General features: G+C 42.3%; 1 protein-coding gene across 2 annotated transcripts in view; it reads left to right on the forward strand.

The window, feature by feature from the left end:
* NELL1 (neural EGFL like 1) overlaps window positions 1–25,019 on the forward strand; it is a 455,411-nt gene that overhangs the window by 76,246 nt on the left and 354,146 nt on the right. For both annotated transcript variants that reach the window (XM_075281293.1, XM_075281294.1), the window contains exon 3: window positions 9,366–9,516. In XM_075281293.1, coding sequence (XP_075137394.1) covers window positions 9,366–9,516 — 151 coding nt within the window. The remainder of the gene's footprint in view (window positions 1–9,365; window positions 9,517–25,019) is intronic.

A 25,019-nucleotide genomic window follows, 5' to 3' on the forward strand; every position in this document is an offset into this window, starting at 1 on the left:
CTCACTCGAGAGTCTGTACCGAACGTGCAGGAGCCCCCATTTATTGTGATTAGATAAGGGGATGAAACACATGTTTTCTTGTCTGCTTCCTGCGTACATCTTATTCCAGGGCTTGATATTTATATTTGTTTGATTTGTCATTTCCCGGGGGATTTTGGGATCTGCTGAGGCAAGAGAGGAACATCTTATATACAATTATAAGACGCAAACAATTCCGTGAAGAATAAGAATAATGTCCAAAATAAGTGATGACCTCAACAACTATGTAGTGAGTGATACAGAGCGCCGAATCCTCAGCGTAGACTTAGAATTCTATCATTAAAATATGAGGGGCGGGGGAATGTAATAATTCTTACAGACTTAATATTGACGGCTATGATGGGGATCCGACATTTGGCACCCCCACAACCAGCTGATACCTTCTCTGCACAGTATTGGAATCCTGAATAACAGCTGAGTTGCAATAGCACAGCATGGCCACTAGGAGCGGTCTGCTTCCAGCTCTGTACAATGCACTGGTTGGTGGAGGTGTCGCACCCCTATCTATCCCACTTGAACTTTTAGTCAACCCGTTTGATGGGGATTAATGTGTGCATTGAGCTCCCCCTAGTGGTGACTGCAGGCAGTCCGAATTTTATACTTTATAGTGAACCTCCAGGTATATATGATCTTAGTATAAAAGAATAATACAGGTGAATATAAGAAACTTTGTATTATATCTTATTAAAGAAATCTGTTTCCTTCTCCGCTAATGGTCACACAGACTCCACAGATGTCTATGGAGGCGGAGGGGCTTTAACTGATTTATTACCTCACTCTCTGTTTGTCATTTAAAAGAGAGCCCCGACTCTTAGTGTAGCAACTGCAGTTATTTTTGGGTCTTTTCCAGCAGCCTTTCCCTTCTTTCTCCATTGACTTCTATGTACTAATAGAACTCGCCTTAAATGGAGAAGGAAACAGATTTCTATAATAAGAGGTATTATAAATGCATAGTACAGGTGAATATAAGAAACTTTGTAATACATCTTATTATAGAAATCTGTTTCCTTCTCCATTTAAGGCGATTTCTATTAGTACATAGAAGTCAATGGAGAAAGAAGGGAAAGGCTGCTGGAAAAGACCCAAAAATAACTGCAGTTGCTACACTAAGAGTCGGGGCTCTCTTTTAAATGACAAACAGAGAGTGAGGTAATAAATCAGTTAAAGCCCCTCCGCCTCCATAGACATCTGTGGAGTCTGTGTGACCATAAGTGGAGAAGGAAACAGATTTCTTTAATAAGATATAATACAAAGTTTCTTATACTCACCTGTACTATGCATTTATAAGAAAATTGTTGTATGGTTGGAGGTACACTTTAAATTCATAGTTAACCCCTTCTCCAAATAAGGACCTGAGGATGAGCTGGTTGTCCTGGATCTGGAAACCACCCACAATCTTGGCACCATGTACAGGTTTACAGTCAGATTGGGGGTCAGACTAGGGCAAACAGTAAGTCACAGTACGACATGCAGGTGAAGCTTCTGCAGCGCCTCCTTTCCGTATTCTGTGAGCGACGTCGTACAGAATAGATGGCACCTAATGGAGATTGAATAATGTATGTCAGTTTGCATATGACATTTAATGTGCCTTTCCTATGAGCCGGCAGCCTCATTACACCGCTGACATTTCATTTACATTTAGTATTTTTCTATTTCGTCCTTTTGATTTTGGGTTTACACAAAATTAAATATTTAGAAATGGAAGAAAAAGTGGAATAATCTTTATTTAGCAGCGCAGATACTGCTGCGCGGAGCACCAGAAAAACGAGAGATGGGGTTTCGGTCGTGTTCTGCTGACTTGCAGAATGTTAATATGGAGCTGAGCGGCGTGAAGGTCTGCTGGGCCATGAAGGATGGGTAGATGGATAATGCAGAGCCGAATGGATTGTAGGTGTGGGGCACCAGGAGAAGCAAAGGGTTAATAGTAGATATTTAGTTTGAAGAGGGTCTAGGACCACCAAAATCTCTTCTGAAAAACTTATTATAGAGTGTATGTGTGTGCGGACTCCAGAGATATTTATTTTTAGAAACCTTTTTGATTTGTTTGAAAGGGGAATCTGGAAATGTCCAGAAACTTTACTTGTTCCAGAGTTTGAGATCATTTGGCAATGGAGCCCCATTTCCCATATCTGACACCCTTTACCCTACAAATACAGGAAGGAGGTGAGACCCAAGTATAATGGATCACTATGATGCAGGGAGTTCCTTCTCCAGCAATATAGAATCTGTTCTTTCCTGCAATTGTGCAGGAGGCCTTAAAGGGAGTGTTCCTTCCGAAAGAGCTCCTTTTATATAAATCAGGTTTTCATGTTATATGTTTGTTTTTTTTTTAGATTATTTTTTTTTATCGTTCTCTATATTTAATCTTTGTTTTCTCTCATAATGGACTTCATCTGCTGCTGCTTCTGCTTCTTCTTCTTCTTCTGCTGCTTCTTCTTCTGCTGCTTCTTCTTCTGCTGCTTCTTCTTCTGCTGCTTCTTCTTCTGCTGCTTCTTCTTCTTCTTCTGCTTCTTCTGTTTCTTCTTCTTCTTCTGCTTCTTCTGCTGCTTCTTCTTCTGTTGCTTCTTCTTTTGCTTCTTCTTCTGCTTCTGCTGCTTCTTCTTCTTCTGCTTCTTCTGCTGCTGCTGCTTCTTCTTCTGCTGCTGCTGCTGCTGCTTCTTCTGCTGCTGCTGCTTCTTCTTCTGCTGCTGCTGCTTCTTCTTCTGCTGCTGCTGCTGCTGCTTCTTCTGCTGCTGCTTCTTCTGCTGCTGCTTCTTCTGCTGCTGCTTCTTCTGCTGCTGCTGCTGCTTCTTCTGCTGCTGCTTCTTCTGCTGCTGCTTCTTCTTCTGCTGCTGCTTCTTCTTCTGCTGCTGCTGCTGCTTCTTCTGCTGCTGCTGCTTCTTCTGCTGCTGCTTCTTCTTCTTCTGCTGCTTCTTCTTCTTCTGCTTCTTCTTCTTCTGCTGCTGCTGCTGCTGCTTCTTCTTCTGCTGCTGCTGCTTCTTCTTCTTCTGCTGCTGCTGCTGCTGCTTCTTCTTCTGCTGCTGCTTCTTCTTCTTCTGCTTCTTCTTCTGCTTCTGCTGCTGCTGCTTCTTCTTCTTCTTCTGCTTCTTCTTCTGCTTCTGCTGCTGCTTCTTCTTCTTCTTCTTCTGCTGCTGCTGCTTCTTCTTCTTCTTTTGCTGCTTCTTCTTCTGCTTCTGCTTCTTCTTCTTCTGCTGCTGCTTCTTCTTCTTCTGCTGCTTCTTCTTCTTCTGCTGCTTCTTCTTCTGCTGCTTCTTCTTCTTCTGCTGCTTCTTCTTCTTCTGCTGCTTCTTCTTCTTCTGCTGCTGCTTCTTCTTCTGCTTCTTCTGCTGCTGCTGCTGCTTCTTCTGCTGCTGCTGCTTCTTCTGCTGCTGCTGCTTCTTCTGCTGCTGCTGCTTCTTCTGATGCTGCTGCTTCTTCTTCTGCTTCTTCTGCTGCTGCTGCTTCTTCTGCTGCTGCTGCTTCTTCTGATGCTGCTGCTTCTTCTGATGCTGCTGCTTCTTCTGATGCTGCTGCTTCTTCTTCTTCTGCTGCTTCTTCTTCTTCTGCTGCTGCTTCTTCTGCTGCTGCTGCTGCTGCTTCTTCTGATGCTGCTTCTTCTTCTGCTGCTGCTTCTTCTTCTTCTGCTTCTTCTTCTGCTTCTGCTGCTGCTGCTTCTTCTTCTTCTTCTGCTTCTTCTTCTGCTTCTGCTGCTGCTTCTTCTTCTTCTTCTTCTGCTGCTGCTGCTTCTTCTTCTTCTTCTTTTGCTGCTTCTTCTTCTGCTTCTGCTTCTTCTTCTTCTGCTGCTGCTTCTTCTTCTGCTTCTGCTTCTTCTTCTTCTGCTGCTGCTTCTTCTTCTTCTGCTGCTTCTTCTTCTTCTGCTGCTTCTTCTTCTTCTGCTGCTTCTTCTTCTTCTGCTGCTTCTTCTTCTTCTGCTGCTTCTTCTTCTTCTGCTGCTGCTTCTTCTTCTGCTTCTTCTGCTGCTGCTGCTTCTTCTGCTGCTGCTGCTTCTTCTGCTGCTGCTGCTTCTTCTGCTGCTGCTGCTTCTTCTGATGCTGCTGCTTCTTCTGATGCTGCTGCTTCTTCTTCTTCTGCTGCTTCTTCTTCTTCTGCTGCTGCTTCTTCTTCTGCTGCTGCTGCCTCTTCTTCATATTCATCATCATCATCATCATCATTATTTTTTATTATTATTATTATTTGGATTGTAATGATAGGTACGACTTATATATACCGTAGATAACTCAGGATTTATCATTCATAGTAGATGATGGTTCTTACCTTCTCCTCTCTGCACAGGTCACTGTGCTACCAGGGCCTGATTTTTTTCCTCCATTACAAAGTATCTTCCAGGCTACCATGTGGCTACCAGACCTCAAATCAGGGTATGAATTGCTACATATAGAAGGGCATAGACAAATTAGCAACCTATTAATATATAACTTTTATTAAATAGTTTAAAATCGGCAAAGACAAGAAGCCCTTTCAAATGTGACCCAGGTAAATTGTCAGCTAAATATTTTTCAGTAGCAAAAAATGGATTAAAAATCATTATTCACACCTTCAGCTTAAGTAGACTGAGTGTGTTAATACCCGTATAGCAATTTAAAGGGATACCTCTCAAGGTGTTTAAAGATGATTGAAAAAATTCCTGTCCGGATATAATACCGGGGATGTCAGCAGTAAAGTCAAAATTATGCTGGTAGCAGTAAACACCTCTTCTATTCGTCCTGAGTCTCTCACGCAAAGAGGGGTGGGAAGGGGCAGAAAATAAAGTGATATCAACACCAATGAAAGAGGTACTTCCAGAGCCGTATTGGGCATTTAGTCATGGGACCCTCAAAATGTGGCTACCAGGGTCTAATATTTCCTCCTAGATAACTATGTATCTACATGTGGCTACCAGGGTCTGATTTTTCTTCCTCTGATTCATTATACGTACATGTGGCTACCAGTATCTGATTTTTCATCCTCTGATACAATGTATCTACAAGTGACTAGCAGGGTCTGATTTTTCTTCTTTGGTTACATTGTATCTACATGTGGCTACCAGGGTCTAACATTTCCTCCCAGATAACTATGTATCTACATGTGGCTAGCAGGGTCTGATTTTTGTTCCTTGGTTACATTGTATCTACATGTAACTGCCAGTATCTGATTTTTCTTCCTCTGATACAATGTATCTACAAGTGACTAGCAGGGTCTGATTTTTCTTCCTTGGTTACATTGTATCTACATGTAACTACCAGTATCTGATTTTTGCTCGTTGGTTACATTGTATCCACGTGTGGCTACCAGAGTCTAATATTTCCTCCCAGATAACTATGTATCCACATGTGGCTAGCAGGGTCTGATTTTTCTTCCTTGGTTACATTGGATCTACATGTAACTGCCAGTATCTGATTTTTGCTCCTTGGTTACAATGTATCCACATGTAGCTACCACGATTTGTTTTTTTTCTCCCCAGTCACATTGTATTGACAGGTGATATTTTGGAAGGTTTTGGTGACTAACCCGACTTTGAAGGCTGACTATAGTCCGAATATTCTCTCCTGACAGTAATAGACGTGTGAGATCTAAGTATTGTACAAGCGCTTTAGTCTGAATAGTCGCCATTCTGAGCTATGTAATTTAAGATAGTGGAGAGAAAAGGAGATGGTGGAGACATTCAGAGCGACTGATGTAAGGAGTCTGAGGTCACACAAGGTCAGCCTCCGCTAGCCGCTTATTTTCTGGCTCCTGTAGTCGTGTTAGTAAATATCTATCTATCTTCTCAAGTACGTCAATGGATCGGCTGCTTGTAAAACAATGACGAGTGGATTTGTCCGCCTTCACTTCAAGGTTTGCTCTTTTATGTAATCTTCTCTTCTTTTGCCTTGACATTAAAGCAACACTCCGACTGTAACAATGTGTCCTGGTTCAAAGTTCCACTATTGATTATTGTGTCTTATACTCTATTCACATCCAGAGCTGCATTCAAAAAAAATTGCTCTTCTTCTTTACATGACCCACTATACTACAACACTATTTTGTGATTCTTTTTTTATTTAAGCTGCTGCAACAATGGCGTGTCGTCCTGCTGTCAGACTGCAGCAGCCACACTGTTATGGGGGAACCTGTATGTGACACACTGTTATGGGGAACCTGTAGATGACACACTGTTATGGAGAACCTGTAGATGACACACTGTTATGGGGGAACCTGTACGTGACACACTGGATGGGGGAACCTGTAGATGACACACTGTTATGGGGAACCTGTATATGACACACTGGATGGGGAACCTGTAGATGACACACTGTTATGGGGAACCTGTAGATGACACCCTGATATGGGGAACCTGTATGTGACACACTGTTATGGGGGAACCTGTATTTGACACACTGTTATGGGGGAACCTGTATATGACACACTAGATGGAGAACCTGTAGATGACACACTGATAAGGGGAACCTGTATGTGACACACTGTGATGGGGGGACCTATATATGACAACTGTTATGGGGAACCTGTATATGACACACTGTTATGGGGAACCTGTAGATGACACACTGATATGGGGGAAACTGTATGGGACACACTGTGTTGGGGAACCTGTAGATGACACACTGATATGGGGGAACCTGTATATGACAACTGTTATGGGGAATCTGTAGATGAAACACTGATATGGGGGAACCTGTAGATGACAGATATGGGGGGAATGGTAATGGCACACAGTTATGGGGGGAACTGTATGTGACACACTGTGATGGGGGAACCTGTAGATGACACACTGATATGTGGGAACCTGTATATGATAACTGTTATGGGGAACCTGTAGATGACACAATGTTATGGGGAACCTGTATATGACACACTGTTATGGGGGAACCTGTATATGACACACTGTTATGGGGAACATGTATATGAAACACTGTTATGGGGGAACATGTATATGTAGATGACAAACGGATATGGGGGGAATGGTAATATCACACAGTTATGGGGGGAACTGTAGATGATACACTGTTATGGGGATTGGTGGATAACACACTGTTATGGGGAGATCTGTAGATGACTTTTATATACTGTTATAAATCACTGGTTCTAGAAATAGATTTTCTTATTTTCTGACAATACAGAATATTTTTGTGTGATGGTAATAGAAGGTTCTAGCGTAATACTCTGCTCTGGCGTCTTGTCAGACACTTGATGAATCGAGCAAACCTCTGCGATTACTCCTCACTGCTGGATCAGGAGAACAATAGGGAAAGTGAAGAGTCTTCCGGACGACTATGATGAGGATGAGGACTGTCTAATTGTTGTTCTGCTGATTATTGGGGGGGTCATTTACTAAATATTGATGGCTGCAGGATGGAGCGAGGACACAAGCCCGCTATTAGCACAGATCTATGCTGCCTGTTGATGCACAAAATTGATTTTCTTATTTTTCTAATTTTTTATTTTTTTTATTTTTGAAATTTATAAACAAAAATGTTCAATACTAAATGGAGGGATTAGAAATTTACAAAATATCGCAGTAAGCGAAATATTAAGCATTGACTGGACGCCAAACCGTATATCGAAATATCTGAATTGTTGCCTACGATTTAGTGGTTATCTAGTATTGCACATATAATTGGAAGGTAAAGTAGGAGCCAGGAAGTGTCAGGAGCCAACGATCTACAATTTGCTCCTATGTGCCTATGACAACTCTTCTTGCCTGTTGCTTTGACATAATAATAGCTATGGAAAATTCAGGAATACTGGGGTACTAGAAAAATATTGCCAAAATAACCCAACCTCAATTATATATGTTTGAAAAGATATGTGAGCTTAAAGGGGATCTTTTACCACCTCCATAAACACCAATTCTTCATATATCCTTATATAGATCTTGCTACGCTGATTCCAGCGCAGTTGGAATTTTTTCTCTAGCCCTCACCATTCCTGAGCAATCATTGCAATTAGTAGAGAGCATAATTGTGCTGAAACTGCCAGGTGGGCGGTCCTAGGCTGGAGCAGAGAGTCAGGGACCACCCACTTCAGAGCAGAGATCATTATTGAGCTGAAATGAAGAGCAATTTGCTCGGGGACGGTAGGGGCTAGAGAAAAAATTCCAGCTGCGCCAGAATCAGTGAGGTGGTGCCTATTGAATGATGCAAAAAGGTGGAGGTGGTGAAAGGTCCCCTTTAAAGATAGAAGTCCTGTGTCCCCATGATAATGCTTCCTGTCCTGAGAATAGCTAAATTACATAGAAAATAGTAGGTAAAAGGTGTCATTTTAAATGTAGGAATGTTGGGGTAATCAGAAAAATTGAGCCCCAAATATGTATAAGAGGAAGAGGGTAATGGATGCAGAATAACAGGGGCCCTTTAATTAAAAGGCCTACACGTTTAACAATTCACTTGTCCCGAGGATTGTGCTGCAGACATGCTGGAAGCTTCTACTTGGGCGTGCGGTATAATAAGCCATCTCCAGTCCTCCTTACACTTTGTCAGTTCCTTATGGGATTATGCAGGATTTCTCTGATCTAACACTGCTGTCAGATACAGATTTACCCAATGCGGACAGGAGCCAAGAGCGGGAATAAGCAATCCGACTGACAGGATGTGGAGTCGATCGCTCGAGTAATGACTTTACATATTTTAGAGGGAGGCCAAGGACGATGATATTGGAAAGACATTGAAAATCCAGTGCAGTAATGCTAGAAAAGAACTGTATGAGGTCCTATGTAAAAAAAAATAAATATAACATGAACTTACAGAGTAAGTAGACCAAAGGCCTGTAGATGTTCCCATGATAACACTTCCTGTCCCATTCTCTGCTGTTGTTGATAAGGGGGGGGGGGGGGTAACATAAGTGGTTGCAATGAATCTCCACCGCTGCTTTTCTTCCTGGGAAGCAAAGGATTCAGTGGGTTAAATTCTATCCTATACTATACATAGAAGAGAGTTAAGTTGCCCTTAAAGGGGTTGTGCCCCCTATTATAGACACTTATTCACAGGATTTACCCCTGTCCTTCTGATCACTGGGGTATCAGGCATTGTGGCCCCCAGCGATCTGACACGTATCCCTCATCCTGTGGATACAGAAAGCAATTTCTATTTGCTTTCCTGCAGTGAACCGAGGATCATTATGCAGACCTGATGTCGGAGAGAAAGACTGAGCACGTGTGTCCATCAGCAATCCGTTCATTAGGTGGACGTGCACGTTGCTATACACTTTAAACAACAGATGGCGCCATACTATATAAGAAAATGTCATCACTCTTCCCTGGACCTTTTTGTAAATGGAATGTAAATTGCAAATATAAATTAATTTAATACTTGATGGCCGGACGCCCCTTTAATCTTGTCTCTCTATTCCAGATGTGGAGCGGGAAATCCACGCGGCGCCGCAAACCGGAGAAAAAGTGATTCAGCTCTTCAGGAATAAGAGCGAGTTCACATTCCTGGCCTCTATACAGCAGAGGTCATCGTCATCCGGGGTCATCCTCTCCATACGAGAGATGGAGCACAGGTAAGAAGACCATGGACGCTCCTTCGTGTCAGTAGGAAGGGGCTGGGGTGCAGCGGGTGCAGTTGTAGCTGGGTCCAGGAACCGTAGGAGGCCCATAAGGTGTCTCTTTCCAGTATGAGGACACATACAGTATATTATCGACCATGCATAATTCCGAGGCTCAGTGCTGAGTTTTCATTGGGATCCAGTGGCTTTATATTACGCCTTTGGGAAGGGTTAATAGGCAACCCAAGTGTGTCCGTGCAGACAATGTAATGCTGGGAAGATCAGCTCCATATGGTTATTTGGGGTAGACATGAAGGCCAGTAGTTAAGAAGTCGCTCTAGGTACTGATGTAGCAGAGCTGAGTTTTGATCTTCAAGACGATGTTGGAATTCTCTATACTAAGATAATATTCTTTAAAGTCACTATCTTGTGCAAATAAGGTAACCCTTCCTCCTTGGAGACAACGCTGACCCTCTAGGGTTGATCATTTCAGCAGACTGTGTCGATCCAGAAGTAATATCTGCATTGCCTTTTCGACGTCACTTTGTGTATAATAGGGGTGAGGGGGTTAATATGGCAAGACCGGTCTCCCCCACCTATAAGACTTTGATTACAATATCCAGAACTGGGGGGGGGAATAGTATTTGTCATGCGCCCCCTAGTTGTGCAGATCTATGACGAGGCATGTGGACTTGGTCCTGGGCACTGTTTTATTGTTTAATTCTTAAATGGAACAGATTGGATTGTATCTGTATCTATGCCAAGTGCGGGGGTCTGCTTTATTTCACTGGTTTTGAGCTATTGTTTAGTGCTCTCTACCTCTGAATCCTTGTGATGTTCTCCCTTGGGCTCATTAGCATGGCTGCTCTTCTGTTGTGACGGTGCACGCTTGCAGCGCAGGGATTTGTTATGCCGTGTGGATTAGGCTGCTGTGATACTGTCACCTGTGCAGGCCTGTCCATATGGTGCGAGAATGGCTGCAACAAGCCGCAATGAATGGGCTTCAACTCTAGTAAACTCCAAAGCGATGCACAGTTCAAAGCAACAATGTATCACAGCACTTCATCTATTCTGCAACATTGTATCACGGCGTTACATCTATTCTGCAACAATGTATCACATCATTACATCTATTCTGCAACATTGTATCACAGCATTAAATCTATTCTGCAACATTGTATCACAGCATTACATCTATTCAGCAACAATGTATCACAGCATTACATCTATTCTGCAACATTGTATCACAGCATTACATCTATTCTGCAACATTGTATCACAGCATTACATCTATTCTGCAACATTGTATCACAGCATTACATCTATTCAGCAACAATGTATCACAGCATTACATCTATTCTGCAACATTGTATCACAGCATTACATCTATTCTGCAACATTGTATCACAGCATTACATCTATTCAGCAACAATGTATCACAGCATTACATCTATTCTGCAACATTGTATCACAGCATTACATCTTTTCTGCAACAATGTAACACAGCGTTACATCTATTCTGCAACATTGTATCACAGCATTACATCTATTCTGCAACAATGTAACACAGCGTTACATCTATTCTGCAACATTGTATCACAGCATTACATCTATTCTGCAACATTGTATCACAGCATTACATCTTTTCTGCAACACTATCACAGCATTTCATCTACTCTGCAACAATGTATCACAGCATTACATCTATTCTGCAACAATGTATCACAGCATTACATCTATTCTGCAACACTGTATCACAGCATTACATCTATTCTGCAACAATGTATCACAGCATTACATCTATTCTGCAACAATGTATCACAGCATTACATGTTTTTTGCAACAATGTATCACAGCATTACATCTTTTCTGCAACACTATGATATTACATCTATCCTACATTGTAACAAGCTGACAACCTATAAATTAAACCACTGCATTACTAGTTTATGAAAAAATTCATTGTGAGGCTAAGTTTGCAACTCTCGAAATCAGTTTGTGAAACCGTCTCAAAATCCTCAAAAAAACTATTTCGAACAATTCATTTTAAAACCCATTGATTTCAAAGGGCTGTAAAACCATTCGCAAGTACTTGGATAATTTCCGTCTGATATCCGCTCTTTTGGGCATTCATATCCGATACAGGATCTGACCGATGGAGAGCAGTTACCTGCAGACCTCATAGACTATGATTTATATTATACTGAAACCAGTGGAGAGAGAAGTCCTCTGTACAAAAGTCCTCTAGAGCCATCCTTTGGAAGGTAGCTCCCTACAGATCAATTCCTGGTTTTCCAGAAATTTAGTGATATAATCTGGGATTAAAGATGTTTTCCGGACTCTAATGCATGTTTCATACTGATGATCTATCCATATGTTAGGCCATCAGTGTGTGATCTATGGGAGTCTGAGACCCTCCCAGACCCAGACAGGTCAGGTGTTCCACTGGGGAACTAAAACTCCAGTCCTTTATTATTAAAGGTAAGAGAAGAATAACATTTCTTAAGGCTATTCCTATGTGTACTTAGTTAAAAGGGGTATTTTAATGATAGAATTCCTTTAAGACCACCCGGGACCATTGTATGAAAGCATCTCAGGTATCCTGTAACATTGCATCGAGTTCTCCTCTATCCAGCAATCTTGTAGCATTATAATGTTACATCAATGCCATATCATTGTATCAAAGCACTACATCTATCCTGCAACATTGTAGCCAAGCATTAGGCGGGTTCACAAACAGGTCCTATCTGTCTGCACTATTAAAAGACCCTGTGAGGTGACTGGTGGTAGCGCTAAAGTGCAGGGGTGTAGCTATAGGGGTGCAGGGGTAATAATTGCAAATAATTGAGGGGCCTAAAGGTCCCTTTCCCGTCTAAGACACCATAGAAATGGTGCCGGATCTAGACTTTGCACTAGGGACCAGCATCTTCACCTTTACTACGCAGCATCCTGCTCTTTTAATGTGGCGGAACTTGCAGATTTCTACAAGATCAGCGAGACCACCATCCACATAACTACAGAGCGGCAGGGAATCTTGATACGCGCGCTTTTATTGTAACCTATGAAGCTTCCTAGATGTCAGATGTGTAGAGATCTTTTCTAGGCACGCTTTGTCATACTTGTATCTCACACCTAAACGTTCCATTTATAAAACGCCACGAATAGGTCACGTGACCTCCTCCATCCATCGCCTATTGTCTGGGCACCGTAGACTTGTAGACTCATCAGGTCGCCCGCAGTTTTCAGGACAGCAGATTTATGGGCATTTTCATTTCTGTCGGCTGCAGCATAATTTGGTGCCTCGGAGGCATGCTTCTATATTGTGCGGAGCTGCCCCCGTGTTTGTCTCCCGCTGGGTTGTTTGTGCAGACGGCGAATGTCTCCGCTCCTCACACAGCTTTTTGGGTTTGATCTTGGACGATAATGCAGCTAAATATTGGCAATGTTCTGGCGGTTTCATGTTTTTAGAAGTAAAAAGCATCCGGAAAGTGGTCAGTTTTCGAGTACTTCTTTGTTCCCTAACTATGTATAATTTGTGCTTTATTCTGTAATAAGCACACAGAGGATGGAAGGGACGCGGAACGGCAACCACCAGATCTGGAAACGTTTCAAGCCAAGAAATGGACAAAAAAAAGAATCAAACCTGTTTGTATAGCAATGAAAAATATTTCTAAAGACTGTAAGTAAGAAGGCACAGGAAAAGCGCGTAACGGTTCAGCTCTAAAGCACAAGAACCGCAATGGAGTCCCCTTGTTATCCTGAGCAAATCTGTTATAAAACTGCAGAAGTGGTTTTCACCCATAAGGGTATGTTCACACAGAATTATTTGGCAGCGGATTTTGAGCAGAATGCCGCGACGACATGGCCATGCACTCCGTAGCGACTCCGTAAATGGTTGACAATAGAGATGAGCGAACACTGTTCGGATCAGTCGATCCAAACAGCACGCTCCCATAGAAATGAATGGGAGCACCTGTGACGTCGGCCGGCCACTGGCAAAGTCAGCGTCACAGGTGCTTCCATTCATTTCTATGGGAGCGTGCTGTTCGGATCGGCTGATCCAAACAGTGTTCGCTCATCTCTAATTGACAATAATCCGCTTTTGAAGGAACGTTAGGGCGCCTGCATGCACTTTAGATAGTCACCTAGACCGGCAGTCATCTGGCATTAATCTAATATGTATAGATACCCGTATTCACATCATGTTTCAGCCTTCCATTGACTGTATATGTCTAGAATTCCCCTAAATGTATACATCTAATAGAAGGCTCTGACATAGGGAACTGTATACTGGCATAAGCCTCCCATCTAATCCCATGTTAATTACCTAAGGGAACCGCTGCATAGAGATGTCAACTATTTTATACCGTAACAAAAACCGTTGTAGTGACCTATCCCTGCCTGGCAGATGCCAAAAGGGCACTCTATGGAAGCCACTAGGACCATATAGACCCTATAGATATGTATGATGGAGCTTTCCCAGTGCATACACAGAAAGGACATCGAGGTGTAAATGTAGCAAAGATTAAATGTTGGATTCCACATTAATTAAAATATAAATTTTTGTTAGAATACAAAAGGAAAGTAAATATATCCATAACATTGCCCAAACTATCCTGCTATATAATACCACCCTCCAATGCCAAAGAGCAGTGCCATACATTGCAAAGATTAGGGTACCATGCACTGTAGTACCAAGTAATACCACTATAGTGCCCAATTTTACCTATATAATACGTACAGTGCAAAATAATGTCACCACATACGCTATATGATATTCTTGTTCTATTGTATCCCCTTATTATGATAGTTTTGGTTCATTTGTTTATTATTATCGCCTTAATAAAGTTGATGAATATATTAATAATACCCTATAGTGTGTCCACGTAATACTGCCATACAGTGTCCATGTAATATTAACATACAGGGTCCATACAGAGTTGCTATACAGTGTCCACATAAAACTGCCTGACCGTATTCATGTAATACCACAATGCAGTGTAGCTAATGAATAACCACCTTCAGGATCGAGTTACTTTATCATTTGCTGCCTATATAGAAATGAAAGCAGTAAATGCCGCCATTCAGTACAAAATGACAATAGCAAAACAGATCCAAATACCATTATATGTTGTCAAATAATAGTACAATATAATGCCGCCATACAATGCCCAAATCATACCCAATCCAGTGCCATGAGCTAAATTTGTTTGCAAAGGGCACCAGGGCAACTACCCCCTTAGCCCATACTCCTGCTATATACCCTGATACAACGAGTGACTACTAACCAGTCAAATCCACGAGTAAAAAAGTTAAAATATCTAAATTTTCCCTAAATTCTTCCAAAGCCTAGTAAAGCAGAGCGGCGCCTGACAAGGCGTAAGTACATGTTGATGTATTCGCGGTGTAGACGCCTGCAGTGCATTTTTCTAGATTTCTCATTACTATTTCATAGACTTTATAGAAGCTGCTTGTGCCGGGTACGTGGACCTTCATCTGGCGGACGGCCACGTTTGGCTGCCAGTCTGGATGTTGTCAGCCTATAGATGGAAATGTGTGCAAACAACTCCAATATTTAGGGATCAGTGAGCATAAGGAGACTAAGGAGGGAACGCTGAACATTAGAGTAAGCGAGAGTTAACAGGGCGGAGGGCAAAAGGGGCAATTGCCCCTTTGGATTTTGCAGTTCCTTCCGGAATCCATCAGTAGAATTTTCTTCTCTATATTATATAGGGACACTTGCCCTTGACGGCCTCTTTTCCCCAATTCCCTTTTACCCCACAGCTCTCTGGACTGTATCAGATGTATCAAAGGACCTGGCTGCAATACCACTCACAACCTGTGGACAGAAGTGGTGCTGTTTCTGGTTAAAAAATCATCACCTAATGGTCAAAAGTGATAGTGCATGTATTAACTACATGAATCCCAACACTGTAATGGTGTTTGCCAGCACAACGTCTCTGCATTTTATCTGCTAATGGTCATGGGGCTGTTGTGTAAGCGGGTGTATGTGCATGTGTAGCAGCCATACTGTGTGCACTGAGGCATAGGAACCAGTTGGTATATTCTTGACTATATACTTTTTTGATGATCTTTTGGAGCTGTCGAGTGCTGAGTGACAGATGGTGCACTGCAGGAAGCTCTACTAACCTCACTAGTCACTGTACAGACTGTGCAGCCGGGACACGCAGAGCGAGGACTGTGACAGATGTGATGATTACAGTTATATTGCAATTGGCAGATAATAATCATTATTTAGTGTTAATACAATATCCAAATGGGGAAAGCATGTATATCAGCAGAATAGTGAGCGCAGCTCTGCAATATAATACAGGATGTAACTCAGGATCAGTACAGGATAAGTAATGTAATGTATATACACAGTGACTGCACCAGCAGAATAGTGAGCGCAGCTCTGGAGTATAATACAGGATGTAACTCAGGATCAGTACAGGATAACTAATGTAATGTATGTGCACAGTGACTGTACCAGCAGAATAGTGAGTGCAGCTCTGGAGTATAATACAGGATATAACTCAGGATCAGTACAGGATAAGTAATGTATGTACACAGTGACTGTACTAGCAGAATAGTGAGCGCAGCTCTGGAGTATAATACAGGATGTAACTCAGGATCAGTACAGGATAAGTAATGTAATGTATGTACACAGTGACTGCACCAGCAGAATAGTGAGCGCAGCTCTGGAGTATAATACAGGATGTAACTCAGGATCAGTACAGGATAAGTAATGTAATGTATGTACACAGTGACTGCACCAGCAGAATAGTGAGCGCAGCTCTGGAGTATAATATAGGATAAATCACCGTTTGCATATGTCCAATGTGAATAGTCCAATGTTTCTTTTGCATAAAATGACATATATACATAAGATGACTCCATAGGGCTGACATCACTTTAGTGCAGTAGTTGTGCCTATTTAGTCACCATGGAGTTCTTCCTTTTGCATGTAGCACTACTGACTCTCCAGAGGCCACACCCACAAGATGGTGGGTTTCCAATCCTCCTCACGCGTCCAATAAACTGCATCCTTCTTGCTCCTTGTAGATCAGGAGGGTCTCGGGCTGGATGGTGACGTCTTCCCTGGGGCAGTTTTGCACCTTGCTCTTTTCTCCACTTGCTGGAAACCATTTTACTACCTCTAATTGCTACTTGGATAATTTACGGCGAGTCTGATGCGCTTTGATGGGGATTTTGGAAGAAAACCCTTTTACATGCCAGTATTAACATTTGCTAACGCCTTGCAAATTACCCGTACATATGTTCCGTTTTACATTCACGCCTTGTAAATGACTCCCATCTCACAGCGGAGAGAAACTTCGCTACGAAAAAAAAAAGTCTCAATTTGGTGGGTAGGAGGGAAGGAAAAAAAAATGTAACAGCGGGGGATGGGGAGGAGGGGTCCTCAGGGATGGGGAGGGGGTTCCTGAGCTTCGCTGTGGGTTTGGCTTAAGCGTCTGGTATTGGCAAATGAAGATCAATGCCCGTCTTAATGGTTACAATAAAGAAATTGGTCCCATTCATCAAGGTGAGAAAGTCGTGTACGGTGCATCTGGTGTCAGCGGCGCCGGGCCTTGGTGGACATTCATCACCCGCTTTATTAAATGATGGCGGCCAGCTGGTGGCGAATTAACAGCGGCCTAACAATTTAACTCCTGGGGTGCTGCACAATATGGACAAATCTTAGCAATTTCCTCTTTATACCGTTTTCCATATGGTGTAGTAAACTTGAGTTTGTTCATCTCTGTTCATCTTCATTTGGCTCTGCTACATCCGCGTGCAGCCGTCCAGTGCTTCTTCATGAATTTTCTTTGCGGAGGGTGATCTGGACTTGCAGGTGAATGTCCTCCCAAATTGCATTCTGGGACCCCCACCCACTGTCCTGTTTACAGGCTTTTGGGGAAGGGAAAAGAATTAGCAACTGTTTCATTCTCTATGGTTTTTTTAAAAAAATTCCCTTTTTCTATTCCAGACACAAACCATGGACAAGATTGACACCATTTTAAAATAAACTGTCAATTCTCACTCTGGCCACTAAGCCTAATAATAGAATGACACCTGGAAATTCTGTAATTGTTTTCTTTGCAGCAGTCACTTCCTTTACATCCCAGACAGTATTACAATAGAAGATGACACCTCTATAAATAACACCATCTTATCATTACATCACTATTGACAATAGATGATGTCACAGCTTCTTCAAAGAGGCAGCTCCATTCTATTACTGCCTATGACCATGACTATGCTGTAAAGCATATCACTAAATGCTGTTAACAGAGCAGAATAAAGGCTCAGGCAAGACTACAACTCCCAGCGTACCCTTACATCCTAAGGTTGATAGGGTTAATATTTTATCATCTGAAGGCTACAGGATGGAAGTCATTGTTACCGATGACATCACTGTTCATCCAGTATAGGCAACTACTGTGGTTATTCTATATCATTAATCTATTATAGCAGTGGGCGAGTCAAGCCCTATATGGTCAGGGTATGCTGGGAGTTGTAGTTTATCATCAGATAGTAGGCCACAGATTATTAGTTACTAGGAGGATGACATCACTTCTCCTCCAGTGCAGGTGATGACATCACTAGTTAGTAATCTGAGGCCTCCTCCATCACTGGATACATTGTAACAAGTCTTTCTTCCTGGGTTTGTTACATATTCTATACATTACCGGTGAACATACTGGCGTAGGCCGCTTCTGGATTATTCTGAGCATATTGCACTGGAGCTGACTGTAATATTTAACGTTAATGTGCCAGGCGATGGCTTTGGAGACAAGTTGTAATAACAAGGGAGCAGCTGTTTGCTGGGGGAACGGCAGACGTGCCTCCGATCAGTTGTGCAATTCCACAAAGCAAGGTTGACACGTTCACACCTGTGTGTTTTATAAATGGACAAAATTGGAACAAAGTAAAACCTGCCACATTTACATAAAGAAGCGCAACGTGCGTGAGCAACCCGTCATATATCATATAGACAACGTCTCATCTATATCTGCCCGCTTTATAGTGAATATGTGCTATAAATATACATAACAGTAAGGATGATATACACATGGCTACAAAGCTATTATTATTCTATCTCATATCTATCTATCTATCTATCTATCTATCTATCTATCTATCTATCTATCTATATCTATCTCCTATCTATATCTATCTCCTATCTATCTATCTATCTATCTATCTATCTATCTATCTATCTATCTAACTATCTATCTATCATCTATCTCCTATCCATGTCTATCTATCGTCAGGGTGGGGGGCTAGGTGGGGTGGCATAGACACACAAGTCCAGTTTCTTTAGTCCAAAACAATGGTAGAGTTTTATTTTCACTCAAAAAGGCAGTGCAGCAACAAAAGGAAAGAATACAAAAATAAATCCCTGCCCGGCTAGGCTCTAACTAAACATAGAATAGGTTACCTCACCTAGGATAACAGAAATCCAAAAAGCCAGTAGAATCATTCAGGACACAGCTCCAAAAATATGACCTCTCTCTGTGGCTCTCCAGCCAAGCTCTGCCCCCAGTCTGCTGCTGGAGCAACTTCTTAAGCCTCCTTGACGAGGAGACTCTCTGCAACTGAGTCTCTGCCGGAACATCCCCAAAGTGTGGACTGGAGGGGGGTGGAATGACAGGTCCCACTACCAACCTACCTGTCATTCCTAAAAATCCAGCCCAGTAAGCGGAACTTTGAAATATCACGCAGCAGACAATAGTTATCTGCAGAGAAACGTTCTTTCTGGAGTTTTCTCATCTCACCCACCTTAGTAGTCTGGGTGAGATGTACACCCCCTCCATTACCTGGCCAGCCATCGGCTTACACTATCTATCTATCTATCTATCTATCTATCTATCTATCTATCTATCTATCTATCTATCTATGTCATCTCTTTATCTGCACATCTGTCCCCATCTCTTTTTCTATATGGCTCCCATTCCCCATTTCCGTCTTATCGTCTCCCTTCATCTCACTCTCCTTCCTCTTTCCATCCCCCTCTACCTCTCTTTTTCTTACTCACTTTCATGCATTTCTCTTCCTCTCTCTCTCTCTCCATCTCTATCTTTCCATGACCTTCTTCATCTTTTTTTCTATCTCTTTCTCCTTACAGCATATTCTCTCTTTCCAGTTTTTACTCTCTCTCTCTTTCTCTCTCTATTTTCCTCTTTCTATCTCTTTTATCTTCTTGGACTTTCTCTCATTTCTGTCTTTCTCCATCTTTCTCTACCACTCGTTCTCTTCCTATCTCTCACTGTCTTTTTTTTTTTTTTTTTTTTACTCATCTTTGTGTCTCTCTTTTTACTCCTTTCTCTATTTCTTTCTATACCTCACTTTCCTCATCTTTCTCCACTTTTTTTTCAATCTTTGGCTGTCCCTTTTGGTGTCTCACTCTTCCCATCTTTCTTTTTTTTCTCTCTCTCTTGTTCTCTCTCTCATTCTCTCTCTCATTCTCTCTCTCTCATTCTCTCTCATTCTCTCTCTCTCATTCTCTCTCTCTCTCTCGTTCTCTCTCTCTCGTTCTCTCTCTCTCGTTCTCTCTCTCTCGTTCTCTCTCTCTCTCGTTCTCTCTCTCTCTCGTTCTCTCTCTCTCTCGTTCTCTCTCTCTCTCGTTCTCTCTCTCTCTCGTTCTCTCTCTCTCTCATTTTCTCTCTCTCGTTTTCTCTCTCTCTCTCTCGTTCTCTCTCTCTCGTTCTCTCTCTCTCGTTCTCTCTCTCTCTCGTTCTCTCTCTCTCTCGTTCTCTCTCTCTCTCGTTCTCTCTCTCTCTCGTTCTCTCTCTCTCGTTTTCTCTCTCTCTCGTTTTCTCTCTCTCTCGTTTTCTCTCTCTCTCGTTTTCTCTCTCTCTCGTTTTCTCTCGTTTTCTCTCTCTCTCGTTTTCTCTCTCTCTCGTTTTCTCTCTCTCTCGTTTTCTCTCTCTCTCGTTCTCTCTCTCTCTCGTTCTCTCTCTCTCTCGTTCTCTCTCTCTCTCGTTCTCTCTCTCTCTCGTTCTCTCTCTCTCTCGTTCTCTCTCTCTCTCGTTCTCTCTCTCTCTCGTTCTCTCTCTCGTTCTCTCTCTCGTTCTCTCTCTCTCGTTCTCTCTCTCTCGTTCTCTCTCTCTCGTTCTCTCTCTCTCGTTCTCTCTCTCTCGTTCCCTCTCTCGTTCTCTGTCTTGTTCTCTCTCTCTCTTGTTCTCTCTCGCCATGCTAAATCTGGACTATTCTTATATTATGCCCAGACCAGCTTCAGCGTATACATGATTTACTGATAATAAACTATATTATCACCCTCAATGGCAGTCTGCTGCATCAAAAGCCAACAAACTATTATCTTGTATTATATATTAGTATCTAAAAATAAAATACTGTATCCCCCACCTGTCCCAGCCTTCTACTCGAGTATCATTAGATGCCAGGCTCTAACATTGCTGCAGTCCCATGACCTGTCATATATGTGCTGCGATATAACGCTGGAGCCTTGGTGAACCGTATTAGTTACTTGTTTTATCGATACATTGCAGTTGTCGCTGTAATCTTTAAGGCTACTTGTGTTTCTTGGAGACCATTTGTGTTGGACAGATGATGGTTTTGTTTATTCCATGCGGGTGAAGGGCACTTATGTGTTATCGGCTGCTGCTGGGAACTGGAAATATTCATCTGTGCCAAGATTTTCCACTTGATAATTTATTTGTTTTGAGCTTTTAGATCTGAAGCTCCGCGGATGGAAACTTCAGTCTCCACGTGAAACGTCATCTCCTCCTGTAGGTTCTACTTTATTTCCTCCTTTAAGATTAGGATCTTTGTCCTTGGAAGAACAGATGTTTCTTAATCTAAGACTTAATAAAGAGTGTTCATAATGAGATTATAAATGGTTGGATACGTTGTTTTTAGATACGGCTACTTCTTAAAGTTATTAGGCAACAAGTCAACGGGTAGTTATTGAATTAGGTGAAGTGTCTGAATCTGGGAGATTTTAACAAGAACCAAATTGTGATATCAAGACTACCAGGACAGAGCATCTTCAAAATGGAAGGTCTTGTGGGGTGTTTCTGAAAAGTGGTCTAAGGAAAGAGGACCAATGAACCAGCGACAGGGTCATCCAAGCCTTCCATTGATATGTCTATGGAGTGAAGGCCAAGTCCATCTGGTTTCATCCCATAGAGCAAATACCATGATAGAAAGGTGTCCGTATACACAGGGCACCCCAGGTTGTTGTGTATTGGGTTTTCGAGTGTTATGTTAGTCGAGCTGTCCATGGTGATCTCTGTCCACTGCCGAAGGTGTCAACAATGGTCGCTTGAGCATCATAACTGGAGAATGCCACAAGGTGGCCTGTTCTCATGGTTCACGTATGGTGGGCAAGAGGAAGCACTATAGAAAGAAGCCATCTCTTGTGGCAGGGTGGTGCTCTTCGAAATGTTGTTTTAGTAAACTGTGGGTCCTGGCATCATATGGATGTTACTGTGACATCTACCTTAACATGATACAGACCAAGTACCCCCAATTCATGGCAGTGGTACTCCATATAGCAGTGGCCTTCTTCGGCTAGTGTCCAGGAATGGTCTGAGGAATGTGACCATGAGATCTAGATTTGGCTCCAATCATCATCTCCATCATCTGTGGGACAAAGAAGTCCAATTAATGGATCCTGCTCCGAGCCATGTACAGAACTTAAAGGATCTGTGGCGATTTTTTGGTGCCACATTGTACAGGACTCTTGCTGAGGTCTTGTGGAGTCCAGGCTTTGAGGGATCCAAAATGTTTTGGCTATACGATAGGAACCTGCGCCATATTCGGTGGCTTTAATGTTATTGATGACCAGGGTATAGCAGTGTACACAGATGCAGGCAGTACATTAGACCTATACATACACATGCACGCATACAGTAACAGAGGATCCAGATTGGTTGCCGAAAGTAGTTGTATCCTCGGCCAAACTCTATTTCTCATTTGTTGAAAAGCTGGGTTTGTCGGATATTACAGAGCTCAGTTTGTCATGGGGTTACAAGTCATGGAGGTATTACAAGGAGGACCTCACAGTTTTCCATTGGGCTGCAGGTAAATTCACAATTTCGTAGAATTTTTTAGATGACTAAACAATGTAACCCTACACAGATAAAGGGCAAAATCAGCTCCGCTACATCTGGAACATGATCATGTATCAAATATAACATTTTTACATAATTGCTCATTTTCAGGGCCTCCCCTAGAGCGGAGGGTATTATACTGGTAATAATGTGGCCTCTATAGACTTCGCTCAGTGATTTGGTGGCTTTTGATCGTCCTTGTTGAAAAATGTGCGGAAATGTCAGGACTGATTGAAGGAATGTGGAGGACGAGGCTTGATAAATCCAGGAGGACAGCGGCCGCATCATTGTGCAGGATTACAGTCACAGGCGGGATAACATCATCACTTCTGCTTGGAGGAACGTCTCCGCTGTCTTTATAGCACATGCTAAAACTCATTTACTTTGATTTCTCCACTGACTCCTCTTCTCTTCCCATGATGGTACAGACCCCTCGAGCTACAGCAGGGAGCGCTATTGTATGCCTGAGTACAGGAGAGACCTAAGAGTCAAGTGTTGTAGGTCACACCAAATTAATTGTACTTAATTTATGATACAATGGGAGTAGTAGTTGCACTCCTCTCTGATGGGGGTCAATGCAAATATTTCCCCTGCAGGATGTTATTTGTAATTTCATGTATACCCCTGTTCCAAAAAGCTATCTGTTATTATATGGTGAGTGCAGCTCTGGTGTATAATACAGGATATAACTCAGGCTAAGTAATGTAATGTATGTACACAGTGACTGCACTAGCAGAATAGTGAGTTCAGCTCTGGAGTATAATACAGGATGTGACTCAGGATCAGTACAGGATAAGTAATGTAATGTATGTACACAGTGACTGCACCAGCAGAACAGTGAGTGCAGTTCTGGAGTATAATACAGGATGTAACTCAGGATCAGTACAGGATAAGTAATGTAATGTATGTACACAGTGACTGCACTAGCAGAATAGTGAGTTCAGCTCTGGAGTATAATACAGGATATAACTCAGGATCAGTACAGGATAAGTAATGTAATGTATGTACACAGTGACTGCACCAGCAGAATAGTGAGTGCAGCTCTGGAGTATAATACAGGATATAAGTAATGTAATGTATGTACACAGTGACTGCACCAGCAGAATAGTGAGCGCAGCTCTGGAGTATAATACAGGATGTAACTCAGGATCAGTACAGGATAAGTAATGTAATGTATGTACACAGTGACTGTACCAGCAGAATAGTGAGCGCAGCTCTGGAGTATAATACAGGATGTAACTCAGGATCAGTACAGGATAAGTAATGTAATGTATGTACACAGTGACTGCACCAGCAGAATAGTGAGCGCAGCTCTGGAATATAATACAGGATATAACTCAGGATCAGTACAGGATAAGTAATGTAATGTATGTACACAGTGACTGCACCAGCAGAATAGTGAGCGCAGCTCTGGAATATAATACAGGATATAACTCAGGATCAGTACAGGATAAGTAATGTAATGTATGTACACAGTGACTGTACCAGCAGAATAGTGAGTGCAGCTCTGGAGTATAATACAGGAGGTAACTCAGGATCAGTACAGGATAAGTAATGTAATGTATGTACACAGTGACTGCACCAGCAGAATAGTGAGCACAGCTCTGGAGTACAGGATAAGTAATGTATGTATACAGTTACAACATGAATTGAATGTGGTTCTTACAATAAGAAGGGTCTGGGATCTTGAGTGTCTGCTCTTAGAAGCTGACTCAGAACCTTCTCTGCAGTTAAGCTGAGGGTGAAGAATTGTAGAAGTGTTGCTGTTATTATATGGAGTAGTCAGGGTGGATTTAGCATTTCATTACAGTACATCTGTACTATTAGCAGTCTGTAAATAAGCCTCCTTGTATTTGTGTCTGCAGGATTTTATGCCCATTGTATATTCATGCCATCCATTGGCACCGGGTCTCTCTCTGAGTTATACCCAAGCTTTATACCATCGCAACGTGTCACAGCTGCGTAGCGGAAATGTGCTTCAGTGGTAAAGCTGTAAATGTCACAGGTCGAGCAGCGGCATCTGAGCAGTGCGTTCAGCCGAGAGGTTGATGGATGCTGCAGATATTTGTGCCTACATGCCTGGGGGAAATCACTTCTGAATTATTGGCCACTGCCAGCTAACAAAGGCGCGCTATAGATCTCTGCGTCCTGGCTGAATTGTTTAAAATAAAAGGTGTTCCAGATAAAACACAGTAAATATTGTAATTCAGGGCAGTATACGGAGGAAGCGGCAGTAGCGCCTGCAGCAACATATACAGTAAGATTAAATGTACAGAGGAGAACAGGACTGGCAGCAGAATACTACTGCAACATCTAAATTACACCGGTCTACTAAACTCCCACATCCAAAGGGTGTGTATACTTGTGCAAGCGGTTTTTTTTCCTTATGGCTTCAGGGCATCTAAAATAAAACATAATGTAGCTTTGCAAAGATTT

This window comes from Leptodactylus fuscus, chromosome 7 (assembly GCF_031893055.1).
Source record: "Leptodactylus fuscus isolate aLepFus1 chromosome 7, aLepFus1.hap2, whole genome shotgun sequence".
In the NCBI taxonomy this organism is placed as follows: domain Eukaryota; kingdom Metazoa; phylum Chordata; class Amphibia; order Anura; family Leptodactylidae; genus Leptodactylus; species Leptodactylus fuscus.